Source organism: Leptonotus elevatus, chromosome 20 (assembly GCF_054856555.1).
Source record: "Leptonotus elevatus isolate MCC_2025b chromosome 20, RoL_Lele_1.0, whole genome shotgun sequence".
Classification (NCBI taxonomy): Eukaryota; Metazoa; Chordata; class Actinopteri; order Syngnathiformes; family Syngnathidae; genus Leptonotus; species Leptonotus elevatus.
The window spans coordinates 10,471,507-10,489,094 of record NC_141258.1 but is presented as its reverse complement, the minus strand read 5'-3'; the positions used below and the strand labels follow the sequence as shown (position 1 = coordinate 10,489,094).

At 40.1% G+C, this 17,588-nt stretch overlaps 1 protein-coding gene across 4 annotated transcripts; it reads right to left on the bottom strand.

Moving 5' to 3' along the window:
* Positions 1–45: 45 nt before the first annotated feature.
* On the bottom strand, positions 46–17,083 carry mapk8b (mitogen-activated protein kinase 8b). 4 transcript variants are annotated; one of them, XM_086065063.1, is made up of 12 exons: positions 16,781–17,080; positions 11,933–12,107; positions 11,120–11,249; positions 10,694–10,752; positions 9,682–9,820; positions 8,453–8,618; positions 7,820–7,891; positions 6,279–6,461; positions 4,597–4,721; positions 4,446–4,509; positions 3,343–3,420; positions 46–3,110 (listed from the first exon to the last, which is right to left on the bottom strand). In XM_086065063.1, exons 2-12 carry the CDS (start codon positions 12,052–12,054, stop codon positions 3,004–3,006), a joined length of 1,245 nt encoding a protein of 414 aa, XP_085921189.1. In that variant the 5' UTR covers positions 12,055–12,107; positions 16,781–17,080; the 3' UTR covers positions 46–3,003. The 4 variants fall into 4 exon arrangements, with proteins under 4 accessions (XP_085921189.1, XP_085921188.1, XP_085921187.1 ...); XM_086065062.1 differs by lacking the exon at positions 7,820–7,891 and adding an exon at positions 7,387–7,458; XM_086065061.1 differs by lacking the exon at positions 7,820–7,891 and adding an exon at positions 7,387–7,458 and having other exon boundaries at positions 4,446–4,721; positions 16,781–17,083.
* Positions 17,084–17,588: the final 505 nt, after the last annotated feature.

The following is a 17,588-nucleotide window of genomic DNA, read 5'->3' as shown; positions in this document are numbered from 1 at the left end:
GTAACTTTATGATCCGTGTGGAAAGACGACGACGTAACCAATAACCAAAGTGTATTCTTTTATTCATAGTACACATTTTGTTCTTCCTTTGTATTGAGTTAAAGAGGAGGCATCATGAGATCCCAGTGCATTTTTTTTTTCTACTTGGGAATTTTTGGAACTACTTTGCTTTGTTGGCTGGAGTCACTCGCAAATATGTCCAAACCAGCACCATACATGTGATATAATAATTATTATTAGCATTATTGGTCTTACAGCAACCTAAAATCTGTCAGGCGGGTAAGGCTGAAAACTTGAAATGATTTTATTCATACCAAAAAAAAAAAAAAAAGTGGATTGACAGTACCAACACTTCTGATTACCTTCCGGCGACGTTGAAGGTATTACACATTGAAGTTTGAAAACAAAGAAAATACATAGGACTCTCTTCTCAATGGTAGGTGAACTTTACATTATGTACAAAATCTGTGGAAAGCGACACTTCCCCCCCCCCCAACCCCCCTCAGTCAAATAAATAAATAATAATGGAATCTGTTATTCACGTCTTGTCATGCAGGCGAGCGACGACGACGCAAGAAGTGGCAGAAATTCAGCGTGAGGTAGTTCATCAAAGCTGACAGATAAGTGATTCGGAGAAAGCAGACGCCGAAAAGATTTGAACTAAAAGTCAACGGGGCGAAAATTAAGAGCACATTGAAAATAATATTGTTTTCAGTTAGGGGTCGTAAAAAAAAATGCGCAAAAGGACAAAAAGAGCAAAGCTGTTACAGCACGTCGGAAATGCGAACTTCAATTTGGATTGCACCATCCAAACTGCTTGAGGTCCAAAGTACTTTTAATTTAGTAACTAGTTGAGTTCACTGCAGACAGTTAACTAAGCTACTACATTACTTACCACAGGATACAGTTAAGGGATTATCATTGTAGGTTATTGATTGGCTACGCGTCTTTACAACTCAAGTATAAATTTGAGTAAAATCAGTACCGTAGGAACGGAATTCTGTCGGAAATCCATCACTCTGTATTAGTGAAACTTGTCTAAGGTATAATTAGCATGAAGTTAATAATGGCTGCATGGTTGACCCATGTACAGTTGATTGATATGCTGTCATCTTGTGGAAAACCCATTTTATTTCAGGGAATATTTCACGTTTATTTTGCACAATTTTAATAATTTATGAAAACCCCAAATTAACAGGCTCAATATTTGAATATTACACAACATTTTTAAACGTAGTGGTAACATGTGGCGGGCCAGATGTGACCTCCGGGCCTTAAGTTCATTAACACCTGTGATTTATAGTTGCACTTTCTGAACAGAACTATTAAAATAAATTAGGTTTTATATTCTAAATAAAGTACGTCATCTGTATATATTTTTATAGGCAAAAATAAAAACTATCAGTTTTAATTGATTTAAAAATGTATTTTGGGGGGTAGATTTTAAAAATGTACACAAAAAATACAAAATGAAATGTTTTGGCATTTTATTCTGTAATTTTTGAGGGGCTAAAAACAATGTAGAAATGTGTTATTTTTGTAATTTTATTTGGTTGTTCTGAAAGATTATTGCAGACCGCACAACATATTCAGTTTGCTGGTACAACCCAATGTGAAGTTCCGATTTTGGATTTTTTTTTAAAGGAGCCATCATCAGTAGTACTTGACATATTTAACAGAAATTAACCACGTCGCCAACCCAGCAAATAACGCACATATTAGGGAAGACGACGATCTTTTTCAATCATGCTTACTGCACGTTTCCAAAATTGCAAACAATAGAACAATGAAAATAATCGATGTGGACACGCCTCCACATGAAAACACCCTCACTCGTTTCGCTATGCAAACTATTCCAGCATCAGTTCATTTCTATGCTAAATAATATCATAGGAGCGCTCTCTCATTCCTTATTATATATTACTGCTGGGAAAAAGTCAAATGGCTCGTTATAATGCCGGTTGTTAAACTTTGATGAAAGACCTTGGTGACACTGCCTGCCTCAGACACATCATCACCTACGGTGTCCCTCCAGGGTCAAAATAAAAGTAGAAAAATATACAAATGCAGTTTTTCCCCCTTGTTTTTTCCCCCGCCACACACAGTACAGTAGTGGTTCTGAATTACTGTTAACTGTCCAGATGCCTTTGAAACAACACAAATGACTTGTTACAGTACAACAGGCACTTTTCTCTTGAGTACAAACACTTCAAAGGACAACATTATTGCATAAAGTAAGAGTTATTTGTTTTCTTCTATTTTTTGTGTACTGCTGTTTTAACATGCAATCTTCTCACTTTTTTTTCTTCCTTTTTCGTCCCAAGGGACATCATGAACACACGACAGTATTAAAAGTTACTAATAACGGGATGTTTTTTCCCCCCTTCACTTTCTCATCCAAATAATGTTTTTAAAAATCCCTTACGTCATCGCGTTCTACATCCTGAAAAGCTCTCAGCGGGAACATTCTCACGTGCAACACTTCCACTTACTATAGGTCCATTTTCGCACCCTTCATCCATTTTCAGCGGAACCTCCAAAGTGGGCCAATGTTGTGGGAAAATACGCCCGTGGCTGACATCAGCAAACGTTTTTTGTTTTTGGCTTTTTAACTTACATGATTTTCTATACATCTTCTAGAGAAAATTGGAAAATCCACACAGCGCCACAAACCCAATTGCGTTCCACTTTGGCGATTCGCCTTAATCAAAACAACGTTCCTAAAACCTTGATTCAAGACAGACGAGGGGAGTGTCAATTAACTAGCGACTACCCTAGTGTCAAAACTGTGCAAAGTCATTGGACGTTTACGGGACAGCTTGTCGGAGTTTACAGACTTTCCACACACATTTAGGTCGTCAAAGTCGGGCGGTTACAAACCACGTCGTAGTGAAATTGTTAAAATTGTCTCTTACCTTGAGATCGTTTACTCAAAAGAACATTAAAAAAAAAGATCCGTTTTTTTTTTTTTGAGGAACGAGTAGAGGAGGTTTTACAAGATGTTCACCTGCCGCGGCCCGGCGCGTCACCCGTGTCGGCGACGTGGGCGGGGGAGCGTGTGGAGGGGGGGTGCTGGTGCTGCTGCGGGGGGTCGCTGCTCATTGTTGCACCTGCGCTATGGGAAAGAGGGGACAGAGCGCTGGGTCAGAACTAGCTAGGGGTGCTTCGTGTACAGCAATAGGGAACCCGAAGCTTTGCCACAAATTTGTTACCAGAAAAAAAATTCAATTTACTTACACAAAGAAGCCACAAGATGGCCCCAAAGTAATAATTTAGTCCCCCCCAAAAACTGAATGACCTCCCAAAAGTTGATGAATACAAATCAAGTACATCAACACTAACCAATGGACGCTGGTTGTCCTCTGACGACACCATTTTTTGTCCTTTCCTCCCAGTCCAACACTTCCTTGTATATCAACTCTGCAAGGAAAAATTAAATGTATTTACAATCAATCAGCATCTCAGAGGGTGGCCATTTTGTCACTTGCTGTCAGCTGAAAATGACAGTTGCTCAGGGCTCAGGTAACAACCAATCACGGCTAGCCTGTTTTCTGCTGAGCCGTGATTGGTTGTTACCTGAGCCCTTGAGATGTCATTTTCCGTCGACAGCATGTAACACAATTTTAATCAGAATGCTAAGACAAGTGAGGCTGCATGGAACAAATTATTTATTGTAAAGAAAATGTGGGGGTGGCTTCCTCTAACTCATTTGCTCAAAAAATGTATAAATACGTTATATTTTAAATATTACCATGCGCCCAAAGACGTATTTATAAGGTTTTTTAAAAATGTTTTTTTTTATGCTAGAGCATACAGAAGGTATGGTACGGTTGAAGCAATAGTAGATATTGAAAAAAATGGCCAGCAGATGGTATGAGAGATCAACCAGGGCCACATTGCAACATTGAAACTTAGCTATATTCTAATGCTAATTGCTGCAACAAGGAATCAGATTTTTTTTTAAATCCTGATGAAAGAAGAGACTATAATCTGTCTTTTGGAAAGTGTTTATAGCAATAGAAGACAATATTCTGTGAGCCTTGCAAAATCAGTAAAAATCCAGCAAAACAGCCGGGAGCGAAGGGGGTTGCTTCAAATGGCTGGGAGTGAATGATTTAAATTGTTGTTAATAAAGGTTGGGGGAAAAGCACACCCACGCACATATGCACGTATCAGTGTGTTTTGCAAGTCACATTGCCTCCGGAAGCGGCAACATTTAAAGTCACGCTTTGAAGCAAGTTTTCCCTCGGAAAAGGGGGTCTGTCTCCAAGCGAAGATGTCGACATTTGAGCATAATCCCCCACAGAAGGACAACGTGGGTAAACAAGCAACAGTTAGGGATAACACTGTGAAAATGCTCTTATATAACAAACGCCGCGCTGACAGCTAAGCCTCGGCGGCAGCCAATCACGCTGCAGAGGAGACACCGACGGGACGTTTCCTACCTTTCCACTCCTCTACCGTGTGCTCCCGCTCATCCAGCTGCTTGTCTGTGATGGCTGGTGGCGGCTGAAACAAGATTGATGGCACTTCAAACCCGCTCTGACAACATGACTTAGAATGGGGGGGGGGGGGTATTTTTGAGTGAGTACTTACTGCTTCCACTTCAGTGGGGTCATACCACACGTTGATGTAAGAGTGCTGAAGGGCCTCGCCCACGGAAATCCGTTTGGAAGCATCTATGACCAGCATCTTTGACAGCAAGTCTCTGGCTTGACTTGCTGGCAACACATTTTTGGAAGACAAAAAAACATATTAAAAAATACAACGATATCTATATCTATACTGTCAAATAACTCCAAAAATGAACTCCTTGGGATTGAAATCGACTCTGAAATATTTAACACCAAAATGTTAAAACTCAAATTTGCTTTGAATGTACATAACAGGCTAAGATTCTCAAAACACAAAAAAGACTGAAAATGGACATATTACATTATCTGTCCAAGTTCTGAGAAAAAAAGACGCACCTGAAAATGGAATAAATTACAAACAATATGAACAACAAAGTAAAATGGGTAAAAATATTATTACAATATCAGTCCGTTTTTTTATTACATTATTGGTTAAATTATTAACTTGTCTTTTATTACATTTTTGATTCGAGTTAAGTGCAAATTTGATTACATTTTCAGGAAATTATTACATTATAGGGTGTTACTGGCTTGACTTCAAATTTTCACCTAGGGGTGCACTCACTTTCGTTGCCAGTAGTTTAGACATTAATGGCTGTGTGTTGAAGGATTGTGAAATTGTAGATTTAAAAGTTACTTTCTCGGTAGGGCTGTGCATTTCATTGAAATTCAATTACAATGTCAATTATTACACTCCACAATTACAAAATCAGCATAATGGTAAAAAAAAATGCAATAAAGATTATTAATACTAATTTTGAGTTGTTTAAATTCATACATTTGCACCTTTTTTATTTTTAAATAACTATTAAATTTGGTTTCATACAAAAGAAACCAAAGAATTGTGTTTGTCTTAATATTTTTTCTTGTTTTGTACCAAAAAAATTAATGATAATTTTAATCGGGATTTCAATTATTACCAAAATAATCGTGATGACTATTTTCTTCACAATCGAGCAGCCCTATTTTTCGACATCACCGTAATTCTAAGCAATTTAAATGTGATTGCTTCCAAACCTTAAAAATGCAACTTACAGCATCTTCTCCATTATCCATCCCACAATATTGCTCAATAATGCTGCAAATATGAAGATGGTTTTCCGCCTCGATTAACACACAGTGTCTTATGGAACTAATGATCCATCATAAAACAACCTAAATGGTCCTGACAAGGAACACAAGACGTCAAATCCGATATTGCTATCCTTTTATTAACAGGGACGGAATGAAGATGCGCCCGCCCCATCCTCTGCAGCAGCTTTGCAAGCGCTTACTGCGAACGTTCGTGTCATATTCTCTCCATTTCCTCATGAAGACACGCTTGAGGTTAAATTGTGTCTCGGTAAACAACTTGCTGCTGAAGTGTCAGCTTCCATATTAACAGCTTATTCCGAGGCACTGGCTTGTCACTTGCGCAAGTTTGCGAGGTGTGGAAAATGTAACTTTTTTTGTGTTTTTTTGGGGGGGTGTGCGATGTGAGCTTTCAGTTGCCTCTTCAACTATCAAGAGCAAAATAAGTCAACTCGGAGGACAACATTCTTCTGTCCAAACACATTTAGATATTGCTGCATAACACCCTTAACGATCATAAGACTGACATTTTGTGTGACAAGAAAGAAAGAAAGAAAGGCAGCTCAGATTTACCTTTCAGTTTGTTGTGTTCAGAGTCTGCGGGAAACAGAACGTCGGGGAAGAGCTTCTCGAAGCTGTAGCCGGCGTAGCGCGGTCGGTTCTCCACGTAGGTCCTGACCGATTGGTTGAGCTTCATCAGGAACTCCTGAGACGGCGTCCCCAACTGCTCAATCACCTTATTCCACTGGTCAATATCTTTAGGTTACGATGTTAAGAACTGGGCCCCAATATGGCGAGAGAGGATTGTTAATGATTCACAGTTCAGTTGGCAACTGTGAGGAAACTTAACCAGCAGTGTAAACAAACGCGCACGTACACACGTGGCTGGCGTGCATCACATTTAGGATGCTAGCATGATATAAGCATTCTCACTGTCGACAGTATTTTTTGGGAGACAACTGGGTGGGGGTTTTGGCTAATAGGGGTGGCAATCTTTGACTGTCTCTCAATTCGATTCAATTCCGATTTTTGGAAATCAATTTTCGATTCTGAACAAATTTTGATTCAAAAATGATTTGATTGCCAATGATTTCGTCATGATCTACTCCATGTGACTCCTCGCGGCACTTTTATCACTCAAAAGAATGACTAGTCATACAAAACACTTCAAGAATGTATACAGAGAAGCATCTTAACGTTACTCACTGGTATATGCTCTTCCTACGCTGCAAAAAAAAACCCATTTATGATGGAATAGCTTGTGTCGTGACTCTACTCTCTAATGTGGCTACAACAGTGTATCAGATCATGTGGAACCACACTGCCCCTAAGTGGCCAAATCGTTTACAACATGAACAGCGCTCCCAATAAAAAGGCACACACAAACAAGGGTAAGACAGGAAAAAAATAATTGAAATAAAATCGATTTGGGGACATTTTAAATCGATTCTGAATCATACTAAATGAGGATCGCGATTATGAGAATACATTTTTGGGCACACCCCTATTGGCTAAGCACAGTCAATAGGTTAACCTTAGCTGGTGGCTAATCTAAGTCAATAAAACAGATCAAAAATGATGTAATGGAATAAAAAACTTCTTGTTGCGTGCAAAAATGTGAACAATGAGGAGAGAAGATGACATGGTGGGGCATTTGGATGGAGGTTCAATGTAAGGATACGATCAGTGCCAGGAAACAACACACTACCCCGGACCATTTCAGCCATGATGCAGCCAACAGACCAGACATCAACTGAAAAGTGGAATGACAACCACTAAATTAGCATGCAGGACGGAAATCATAAGAACTTAAAAAAGCAAAAACATGAGAAGATGGAAGTATGTGATGTGCTTGCAAATGTGAGGGTTGTGGTGAGATAAAAATGAAACACATGCACTGTAACAAAAAACTATTTATCAGTCATTTGGAAATAATCTAGCTAATAAAATCCAGGAGTGTCGACACTCGGGAGTTCTTAGGAAGAGATGGATGATTACAGTTGAAGGCACTGTGGAGCTCCAATGGGGACAAAGGTCAAAGGGCAAAACAACTGGATGTCAGACGTTTCTTCCATGAGTAGTTTCAGTAAAGGCTGCAAGCGCTTCAAGGATACAATCCCTTCCTGGGAAAAGGATTTTGTGGCGAACCATTTCTGCCATAATGCAGCCCACAGCCCAAATATCCACTACAAGTGTGCAGCGTTAAGGGAGGGAAGAGAACCAGCAACACAAATATCAGCAGGGGAAGATTTACTTCAACGACTTTGGTCAAGGCTAAGAAAACAATCACTTGAAAAGAATTCTGAAGCAAAAGATTTGTTGGGTTTCTCACAATGCTAGCTTGAAACAGACGTTATCTTATTTGCTATTACAACAAAAAGGTATCTTTTTAAATCCTACAATGTGCATCTATATACTTTCAATTACCTCCATATAGGATATTGAAGCCTGAATCATATATTTTTTTCCTTTTCAGAGTGTATTTTTGTCACAGATTGTGCTGTCATTACCTACTTTTCAACCATTAGGGAATGAAAGCATCCCAACTGTATTTTATGAGAATTTGTGCCGCGGGGAAGAGACTGTAACTTTGTCCTAATCAGGCTGCATGACAACAGGACAGGGCCCATAAAACATCAAACACTTGCTGGACAGAGACGCCCCCCTTAACCGAGATTGGAAGAACAAGGAAACAACACTACCCCCCCCCCCCCAAAAATAAATTTTGGGCGCTTTCAAGCACTCACCGTTCGCCTGGTAGCCCATGCCCAGGATGACTTCGGGGGCCCGGTAGTAACGGGTGACCACGTAAGGCGTCATGAGAAGCCCCGTGGCAGCTGTCCTGGCCAGGCCAAAGTCCAGGATCTTTAGTGTGCAATCGGACTTGACCACTATGTTACTTGGCTTCAGGTCCTGTTGGGGAAAACAACCGATTAGGGTTGAAAAAGAAGAATATAGCACTTTCTGCTGCCATTGCATTTAGGATTGAAAGTGTAAGAGCAAAAAGTTTGAGAACTCACTCTTTATCCTTTACGCATTTGGATGAAATCTACCAGAAAACTTTTACTAACACCTGTGAACAGTTTTAAATTGTGAAACTAAATGCTTATTTATTTTACGGGGTTTTAATAGGCATGAGCAAATATAATTTAATGGGCTTTAATTCCGTTCTTAATGCAACAGAAAAATTATTTAATCCCTAACGTTGTACTGCGCGCGCACGCACGCACCCCAGAACCCCCCCCCCCCCCCCCACACACACACACACGCACACACACACACTATATGCATATTGTCGCTGCTATGTGAAAAACACTTATGGCCATTTTTTTTAACGATTTCTGGATACCTGCATTCCGTTTCATCCCAAAAACATAAGAATATACACTCATTTCCATTTTTTACATTTGTATGTTTTTAAGATGAAACTGAATGCAGATGTTCCAAAAGATGGATGGATAGTCTTTTTAATACCATTTTAATGCCTTCATTTCAGCTAAATCCATTTTATGACATTTCATGCTTTTTAATGATCCGCGTATACCCGGCTTTAAATATCTAATCACATGTAAGTCGGTCTTACTCAGTTAGCATTGAGCCATGGTATAGTGAATCTTGAATAAGCCCGTTTAAGTTCTTAAAAATAGGAACTACATCGTCAAATGTGTGGCCATGAGTCATGTTGCATCTGTTTACCTAGTCATGGCTTTGCGTGCCAACCAAGACGTGCCAGTGTGTGAGTGAGGCTGGTTTTCTCTGCCTGTGGCTCAATTAGTTCTGCTTGGCAAAGCAAGAAGCTCTCTTGCTGCTTCTTCAATGCGGGTGATTGACATGCATTTGTCACAAGCGGATTTTTTTTCTTCTTCTGTGTGTTCCAACAACTTGTATATGGCAACTACTTAAAACTCAGGTATTTCTTAGCAAAAGGTAATTTTTTTTAAATTTTTTTTATCCAAGTGTGTGTGTGTGAACTGACCCTATGAATGATTCCAGCCGCATGCAAGTGTTTGATTCCGCACAGCATCTGGTAGAGCAAGTAGGACAGCCTCTCGTGGTCCAGCTCCATCTGAATCACCTGGCAGAGGTTGGCGTCCATCAACTCCATAACTAGATATCTACAAAGACATCCAGGTGGGTTCACCAAACATACACAGACGTTCATATTTTTTGTGACTATTCATTAAAACAAAATTCTTTAAACTGGGGGGAAAAAGTCACTTATATGGAACCTTAACAGCCTTGTTAAATTGATATTTTTGCAACAAACATAACACTTGCATCCCATGGCATTTAAGAACTGACACATTCGCATTGTCATAAATGATGACATAAATATTATCTGACAGCTGTTATGTCACCGTTTACAAAATGGTGTCAGGAGCTTTTAGATTTTTAATTGAATCCCAACGGCATCTCTCACTTCAAGGCTCATTATTTGTGTCCAGAAGAAGTCGCAGACAAAAGCAACGGGTCATTAAAAAGTCAACGACTGACTTAGTACAAAAGTGCAGAATCCACATACGCAATGAAATTGAATTTGACGCATACAAATGGCGGGCTACTCTTTCATCCTGGAACTTATTCTGCAACCCTCCAGCTACCACCATTTGTTCAGCTTCCTTTTGAGCTCCAATCAGGCAGAAACGAGAAACACAAACGCACGATGAGCCATGCGCACAATTCCACTCCAACGGGACGATCATGACACTGCGGTATATTCAATCATTCCATTCCACATCTTAGTAGTTTGTTTATATGTCAAGAACTGTTTCATATTGAAATGTGTTCCACACTAATTTGGATTGAACAACAAACATCACACACCATCTTCGTCTGATTTTCAATTTGACTGAAAAATGTCAATTCTTACACGTCTTACAGGCCAACTAGAGATTCATCGGAACTCTCTAAGCGCCTATAAATGTCAGCAAATGCATTAATAGACGCGTGCAATGAATGAGCCGAGCTATTAACCGGGTTATACTCACACATCTTGGAACTCCTCCAGTGTCTTCTGTGGTGTGAATACATTTAATAGACCAATTATCTGTCAAAATAAAAAAGGAGGTTATTACTCCGCACTGGCCGGATAAGCGTTATGAAATGACGACATGACAGCCACCACAATCCTGACAATGCTGGCGGTTTATGTGAAAGGTTGCAGCTGCCTGAGCTATTATCAATAGCAGCAGGAGATTCCATTTCCGCGTGCGGGAATCAGAGTGATAAATACGAGACATCCAACCTCTGATCAGCGGTGAGTCGTTGTTAATTAAGCATTTTAGACCATTTTAGGAATGCAAGAGTGAGGTGTCAGCGGAATGATCCCCCCCACCCCCGTATATATTTGAATATATGGTGTATTTGAATTTATATGGAAATAAAGTCTGTCAAACAAAGAAAAAAAAACTTACATTCTTGTGGTTGACACATTTCATGAGCACCAATTCTCTGTAGGCTCGTTTTGCATGCGTTTGATTCTGAAAGGGTCTGCTCAGCTTTTTGATGGCGACGTTCCTCTCCAAGTTGTGGTCGTAAGACGAACTGAAGTGAAAATGCAAAGCAAAGGAGTCAGGCATGGGCAAATTCATGGCAAAGTCATATCAAGGGTGCTTTGTGGCTCAGAGGTTTAAAATTCACAATGGCTCACATTTTTACTGGATCCTGTCTTATTCGTAAACATGCGCATTATTGTCAAAATAAATGAATTGTATCTTTCTAATTGTACTGAGTATACTGCAGGGTTTTCCCCAGTGCTTTATAGGCCTTTACAATTTAATATCTGCTAGTGGATGAATTTTTAATGATTGTAGTTTTTTTTTTTTTTTTTAATGGCAAAAATTAATGGCAACTTTGTATTCATATAATTTCTAGTCCCTGATCGTAAAATGGCTGCAGAGGGGCGGCCGATAATGGTATAGGTCACCGCCGCGAGTACCGGTACCTTAAAATAAGATACCGTTACCTGGTATCGGTAGTCACCCATCATAGTCAGGATCGTACCACCTCTGCCTCATTTTGAGTCAATATTTTCCCATTTAGTGAAAATGAACATCGGCTCCAAATATCGGTTATCGACATCTTTGACTACTAATAATTGGTATCGGCTCTGAAAAAAAACATATCGGTCTATCTCAACTCATAATGGTCAGCGCCTTTTTATGGATCAATTTAGAACCAGGTCAGACCGCCAATAAAATAAAAAGTAAAAATTTGACGTGACTCACCAGACAATTCCTTGTGCTCCGGATCCAATGGGTCTGAGGTTCTGGTAGCGCTTTAAAACCATAAAAGTTGAGTCGCCCACATCTATACTGTAGTATTCCTTTTCACGCTTGTTGCGGTTCATGGTTTTGCCTTGGACTGCGGCTGAGCATCCAAGTGGAGGATGACACTCAACACCTGCAGAGAGCAGACAAAACAAAAAGAAAAATTGAATAGGGAAGAACATTAGCTTTAATTCTATATTGTCAACAAGTTTAAACAATTAAAAAAAAAAAAAAGGAAAATCGTCATATGAATAATAGAATTTTACAATCTTGATCTTAAATGTGCTTTTATTGATCCTTCAGTTTATTCATTTATTACACGTACATTATATATAGATGGGGGCTGAATTGCTAGCCAAGAAACGGCCAAAGTGCTATATAAAATACTGGTTTTATGGTATGAGCTCCCATTATGTGTAAAGTCAATTACGGTTATTACACCATTTAGCAGTGTGACCTACAATTGCAAATCAAGCTCTTAAACTCAATCATATACAGGCAGAAAGTCAAGAAAAGGAAAGTGGGAAGAAAATGAGGACGAGCAGTCGCCTTTGAAACATCATACAAGCATGTCAGCGCTGTGAACGCACTACATGCAAAGCTCAAGACAATGGCGCAATGGGATAGGCAGAGGACGAGTGGAAGCAGGAAGCTGGCGCTCATGCCGACTCCGAAAGGGAAGAATCATTAGAGGGATTTGGATCATTGTGCTGAAGAGAGTGGCAAGACTATGATAGCTGGATGTTTCTCCGACCATGACTCGAGCTGATCTTCATTTCCGGGACTACCAACCAACCCTCCTTTCAGCGCCAATTAGCTTTCAAACATCCATTGTATTTTCGCTTTACCGTATTTGTCCCCCTTGGTCAAATTCACGACAGACTATTAACTGTGCTTTCACATGTACGACTTTTGGCTCGCACTTGCATGATTTGCTCGCACAGTTGTTATGCCTAAAAGAGACAACCCGACCATTTGTATCCAAGCTTGGGACCAGAATTGGGTGAGTATTGGCAAATTCTTTGGTCTGTTCCCAAACTGGCCTTCGGTAATTTCATACGGACAATCCAGTTGGCTGCAGTACAGCAACAAAACAACCTATATGCACTATAAGGAAAATTCAGAAATCTCAAAGTAGCTCCGGAGTAGAAGTTGTACTTTTGCGGGAAATGTTGTTTACAAAAACGAGACCAAGAACAGCAGAGCTTGGACTCGCACCCAAAATTCCTGCACATTTGAAAAAACATTCCGAGCGCGCACTGCTTCACTCCCGACTATTCGGAAACTCAGAGCATTGTTGCAAAAAAATGTGCCCTTTGGTTATTCAGAGTGTACCAAAAAGGAGTGCCCGAACCCAGTGGACGGTTATTGCACCTTTTGGTGCTGTAAATCCTCATTTTGGTGTACGGAAGCCGCATGCTAAAATAGCTATGTCCCACATCCGTTGCCATGACGACTTTCCTTCTTCTACTTCCTTTTGACAGTTGACAACTACTTTTGGTGCGTTATCGCTATCCTGTTTAACATATTATAACGAAGGGGGCCACCAGCAGTAATGCATGATCACTGCTACTTGTTCTTCTACGGTCTTTTGGCATTTGGCAAATACCCAACTTTTGGAGTACTCCGGACACATTGGCATTGCTGTGTCGGCGCCAGTGTGTACTGGGTAACAATTGTTAACCTTGCCAGCAAGATGAATTCTCGCGGTATTTGTGAGTTCACAAACTCCGGAGAATACATCTTGTACAGCTCCCGCTGATACGTTTGCAGCCGATCTTTTTCCGATCGTTGTTTAGGCAGGACGAAATTAATAAGCGCCGATGGCGGGGGAAAACAAACAAGCCTAACAGACAAATGGATGCTGCAATGAATTATGTTCTCGCAGAATTATTCACCGTTTCCTTGTTGAACATGAACAGCGAGAGGAGTTTCGTGCTTTTTTATCTGGTAAAGATGTTCGTGCCCCCACCCCCTCCCCCTTCCTAAGACGAGATGTTCATCCGTTGCCTTGATTGGTCAAAACAAAATGTGCAAAGATGCCGCACCGTCCAATCAGTTCGAAGTATTGTACAGCAAGCCCCGCCTTTCCCGAACAGGTTTGCCTAGTGAAGTACCAGATCGATTATGTGAAGAACTCCCACGAGTGAATCACAATTATCAATCTGGCTGGTGAGGTTAAACAATTGTAGTCTGTTCTAAAAAATCTCTCACCAGTGATGGGACACTGACTTGCTAAGAATAATTTTAAAAATAAAACGATTGTGTCGAATAAAAGAAAAGAGCTGTTTTTATTTACTCAAATATTACAAAAAGGGACAAAAATAGCAGCATCAATGGACCCAGATAAAAATCTGCGATAGAATGAATCCGCAATAAATGAACCGCGAAGTAGTGAGGGATCACTGTATTGGCGACAGTGGAAAGAAGATCGTGGTAACGCACAGAAAGTCACGGTAAAATTTAGGGTATGAGGATTTTAGGTTCCAGTCCGAACTCTAATTCTAAGGTATACATGTGGCAACCGAGTATAAATTTGCAGGACTAGCCAAACTATGAAAATAAGTCTTATTTATAGTCCGAAAAATACAAAAGTCGTTTTTTGCAGAGTATACAAAATATATATATTTGCCTGTGACTATTGTTATGTCATCTGTCCACTTTTGTTTCAGTAGGATTTGGATTCAAATGTCTGTTTTTTTAAAGGCTTACAAATACCCAAATTCTCTTGTTTCATGAAGCCGTTTGCACCATTTTGCATTATGTTAGCATTAACCTAGCACATTCTTGTAGGTTATGTGCTTCAGTTAAATACACAACATGCAATTTTCTTTGTTTAACGTCAACTAGGAGAGGTAATGAATAGCCTGAAGCGAGCACTGTGTTTTGAATTGTTCACTATCTGCCGCTTGTTGTAAACTTATGCCGTCATTTAATGCCCATAACTACAATTTTAGCTCGAAACTCAAGACCAAAACATATCAGCCGAGGGACGGCGTGTATGTCGAAAAACTCCTAAATCTAGGTACCAAACATGTTATCTTTGTAAACAACAAATATTTGATCCAGTCAAGTATGTCCATGTTAAAATTGCAGCATGCCATCTTGTTTGTCTCCTCTAAATCCTGCTTGCGACTTCCTACTCAGCTTTTGCCTCCTCCTTTTCTTTGAACTCTTATCATAACATCCCCCCACTCCCTCCTAACAGACTGCAAAGTGGCCAGGCAGCCCACAGGTACCCTTTCTGACGAGTCCATCACACAAACCATGAGGTTCAAAGTCAAACGTGTCACATCATTAAATCGTTTTCAAACATTCTAATTGTACGCGTGTCAAGTGGAGCGGGCATTTAAGAAAATCAATGAATGATAATAGGCGGAATGAATTTCCATTTAGGTGGCCAAACGGCATAAGTGGGGGCTCAGAGGTCAACAACAATCTATCTATATTTGTACAGCAGGAAGATTTTTACAGTTGCTTTACAAGTTTCTAAGCAAAACCTTGCAGCCTTCATCATCATCGTTTCCTAAATGATGTTTCTGACAACCAGACTGAGACATGGTAGGACAATTAGTTCTAATATGTATTAATTTTAAACAGATGGGCTCTTACTGTTGAATTTTAAACAGATGGGCTCTTACTGTTGATTGGGCCAAATACTAGTCAAAGTCCACGCAGACAAGTCCTGCCATGTTGATAATGCTGCCACTGGTAAACAAGCCGTGCTCTTATCTAAATCAATAGCTCGGGGCACAACTACACTTAACATGATCACTACTGCAATATAAAAAAAAAAATACAGTCAAAAAGGCAAAAGTCATTCAGATAGTTATGTCAAAATAAGATATGTACACCTTTCCCGCTACAGGTTACACCTCTACTTACCGTACACTTTGAAGGTAGGATATCAAGATTTGAAAAGGGACCATTGTGGTGCATGTAGGTACATGTATTGGCAAAAATGATGTGTGGAATGTATCAATTCAAATTGAATGATGGGTGCATTCCGGAATCTTGGGTGAGTGTCTCGAGATTGCAGCTATGTGCTGCAATCTGGGCTGCCATTTGCATTAACAATGTGGCGTCTACATCAAACAACTTACTTTATATGCATTCATTAAATGTTCAAGGGGTGGAGCTGAGGTGACAGAAACATTATCTCAGTGATAGTACGACCAATTTGAGTGTAAGTAGCAGCAATGGTACGTCAGAGCAATGCAACTACAGAGATTACTGACTTGCAAAAACAGTGTCAGTGAGTGAACCATCCATTGTTATAAATTACTGCAGCAAAAGAATCAAGCTGCATTATGCAACTGCCAAATGCGGATGGATATTCAAATGCAATTCGCAGGTCATGCGGCGAGGTCATTTAATTTGCACACAAAGTCTGGTAATTATACTGGAAATATTTAACATCAATTATATCCAGTTTACACTACATGAAATGTCAAAATGGGTCATTTTAAAGCAATTTGGCTATTGAGTGTAAAGTGTGTAAATTTGTTGACGGACAGCTCTTTGTAGGGAGTCCGTAGCATTAGTTCAACATTGTTTCTATACACAAATGTTCATATTTTGTGGTTACTATGCAACCAAAAGAGAAAAACAGTAGTATGTTTCAGTAGCTGCTATGCCTGGTTGCCATGTACCAGTTAGGCCAGACCTGTCCTTATCTGCTGTAACACCTATTTACGGTCCCAAACGTGACCCAAATTTGGCAGTAGCCGTCCCCACGCCCCAACTGTTGACAATAACACCGCTAACACGCTTCATAGGTGAAAAATAACCCGACGTCGAGCTCACCCCTCTCCGGATAATTCCAACAGTATCGACCCGCAGTCGCCGTTCGCTCGCTCGCTGCTCGCCGGAGACACAATCTGGGTTTTGGACACAAAACAAGGCTTAAATCCTTCCTCGGAGACACTTTGGGTGGCCCTCAAACTAACAGGCCGGGGTCCCGGCAGTATACATGTGTGGCTAGGGGGTAACCTAATCTTTGAGCTTCCGTGACACAAGCAGTTTCTGCCATTTCATACCGACGTCGGCGGAACCTTGCGACGTTTCCTCAGCTGCACAATGCGGACGAGGGTGGGACGTTCAAGAGAGCCTGCGCGTTACCGGTTGCTGCTAAGAAGCGGAAGCGGAAATGACGACTATGCAAACGTTTGCAACACGCTGCATTCAAGAGGACAATGCCGTTGATTTCGAACAGTGTTCGTTTGGCTTCTGCAAAGGCGATTTTCAATTTTTTTCACACGAAAAATCATACATAGAACACAATTTATTGTATTTTTTTTTAAGCGTTTATTTTTTTGTTCTAACGCCAAACAAAAATCTCACAAAACGTACCAAAATAGGCGAACCCATGATTTCGTTGTAATTTACTCCCAAAAGTTATTTCTCATCTTAAAATGTGGGCCTGTTTAGGTGAACACAAATACACTGCTTAAAAAACAATTAAGAGAACACTTTGTTCTTTTAATTTTCAAAACAATTAAGGGAACACTTTGTTCTTTAAAAAAATTTAAGCAGTGCAAATTAGGCAGTCAAGTGTATGAACTGAGTAGTCAAAAAAATTGAAGTAAAGTAAACTTTGTTTAGAATAGTATGA

Excerpts from the sequence above, each read along its gene's own strand:
- mapk8b (XM_086065061.1), bottom strand. The coding sequence starts at position 12,054 with ATGAACCGCAACAAGCGTGAAAAGGAATACTACAGTATAGATGTGGGC. Across the intron at positions 8,619-9,681 it reads CGGCTGGAATCATTCATAGG|GACCTGAAGCCAAGTAACAT; the intron begins GTCAGTTCACAC and ends TTTCCCCAACAG. Across the intron at positions 7,459-8,452 it reads CATGGGCTACCAGGCGAACG|TTGATGTCTGGTCTGTTGGC; the intron begins GTGAGTGCTTGA and ends TCCACTTTTCAG.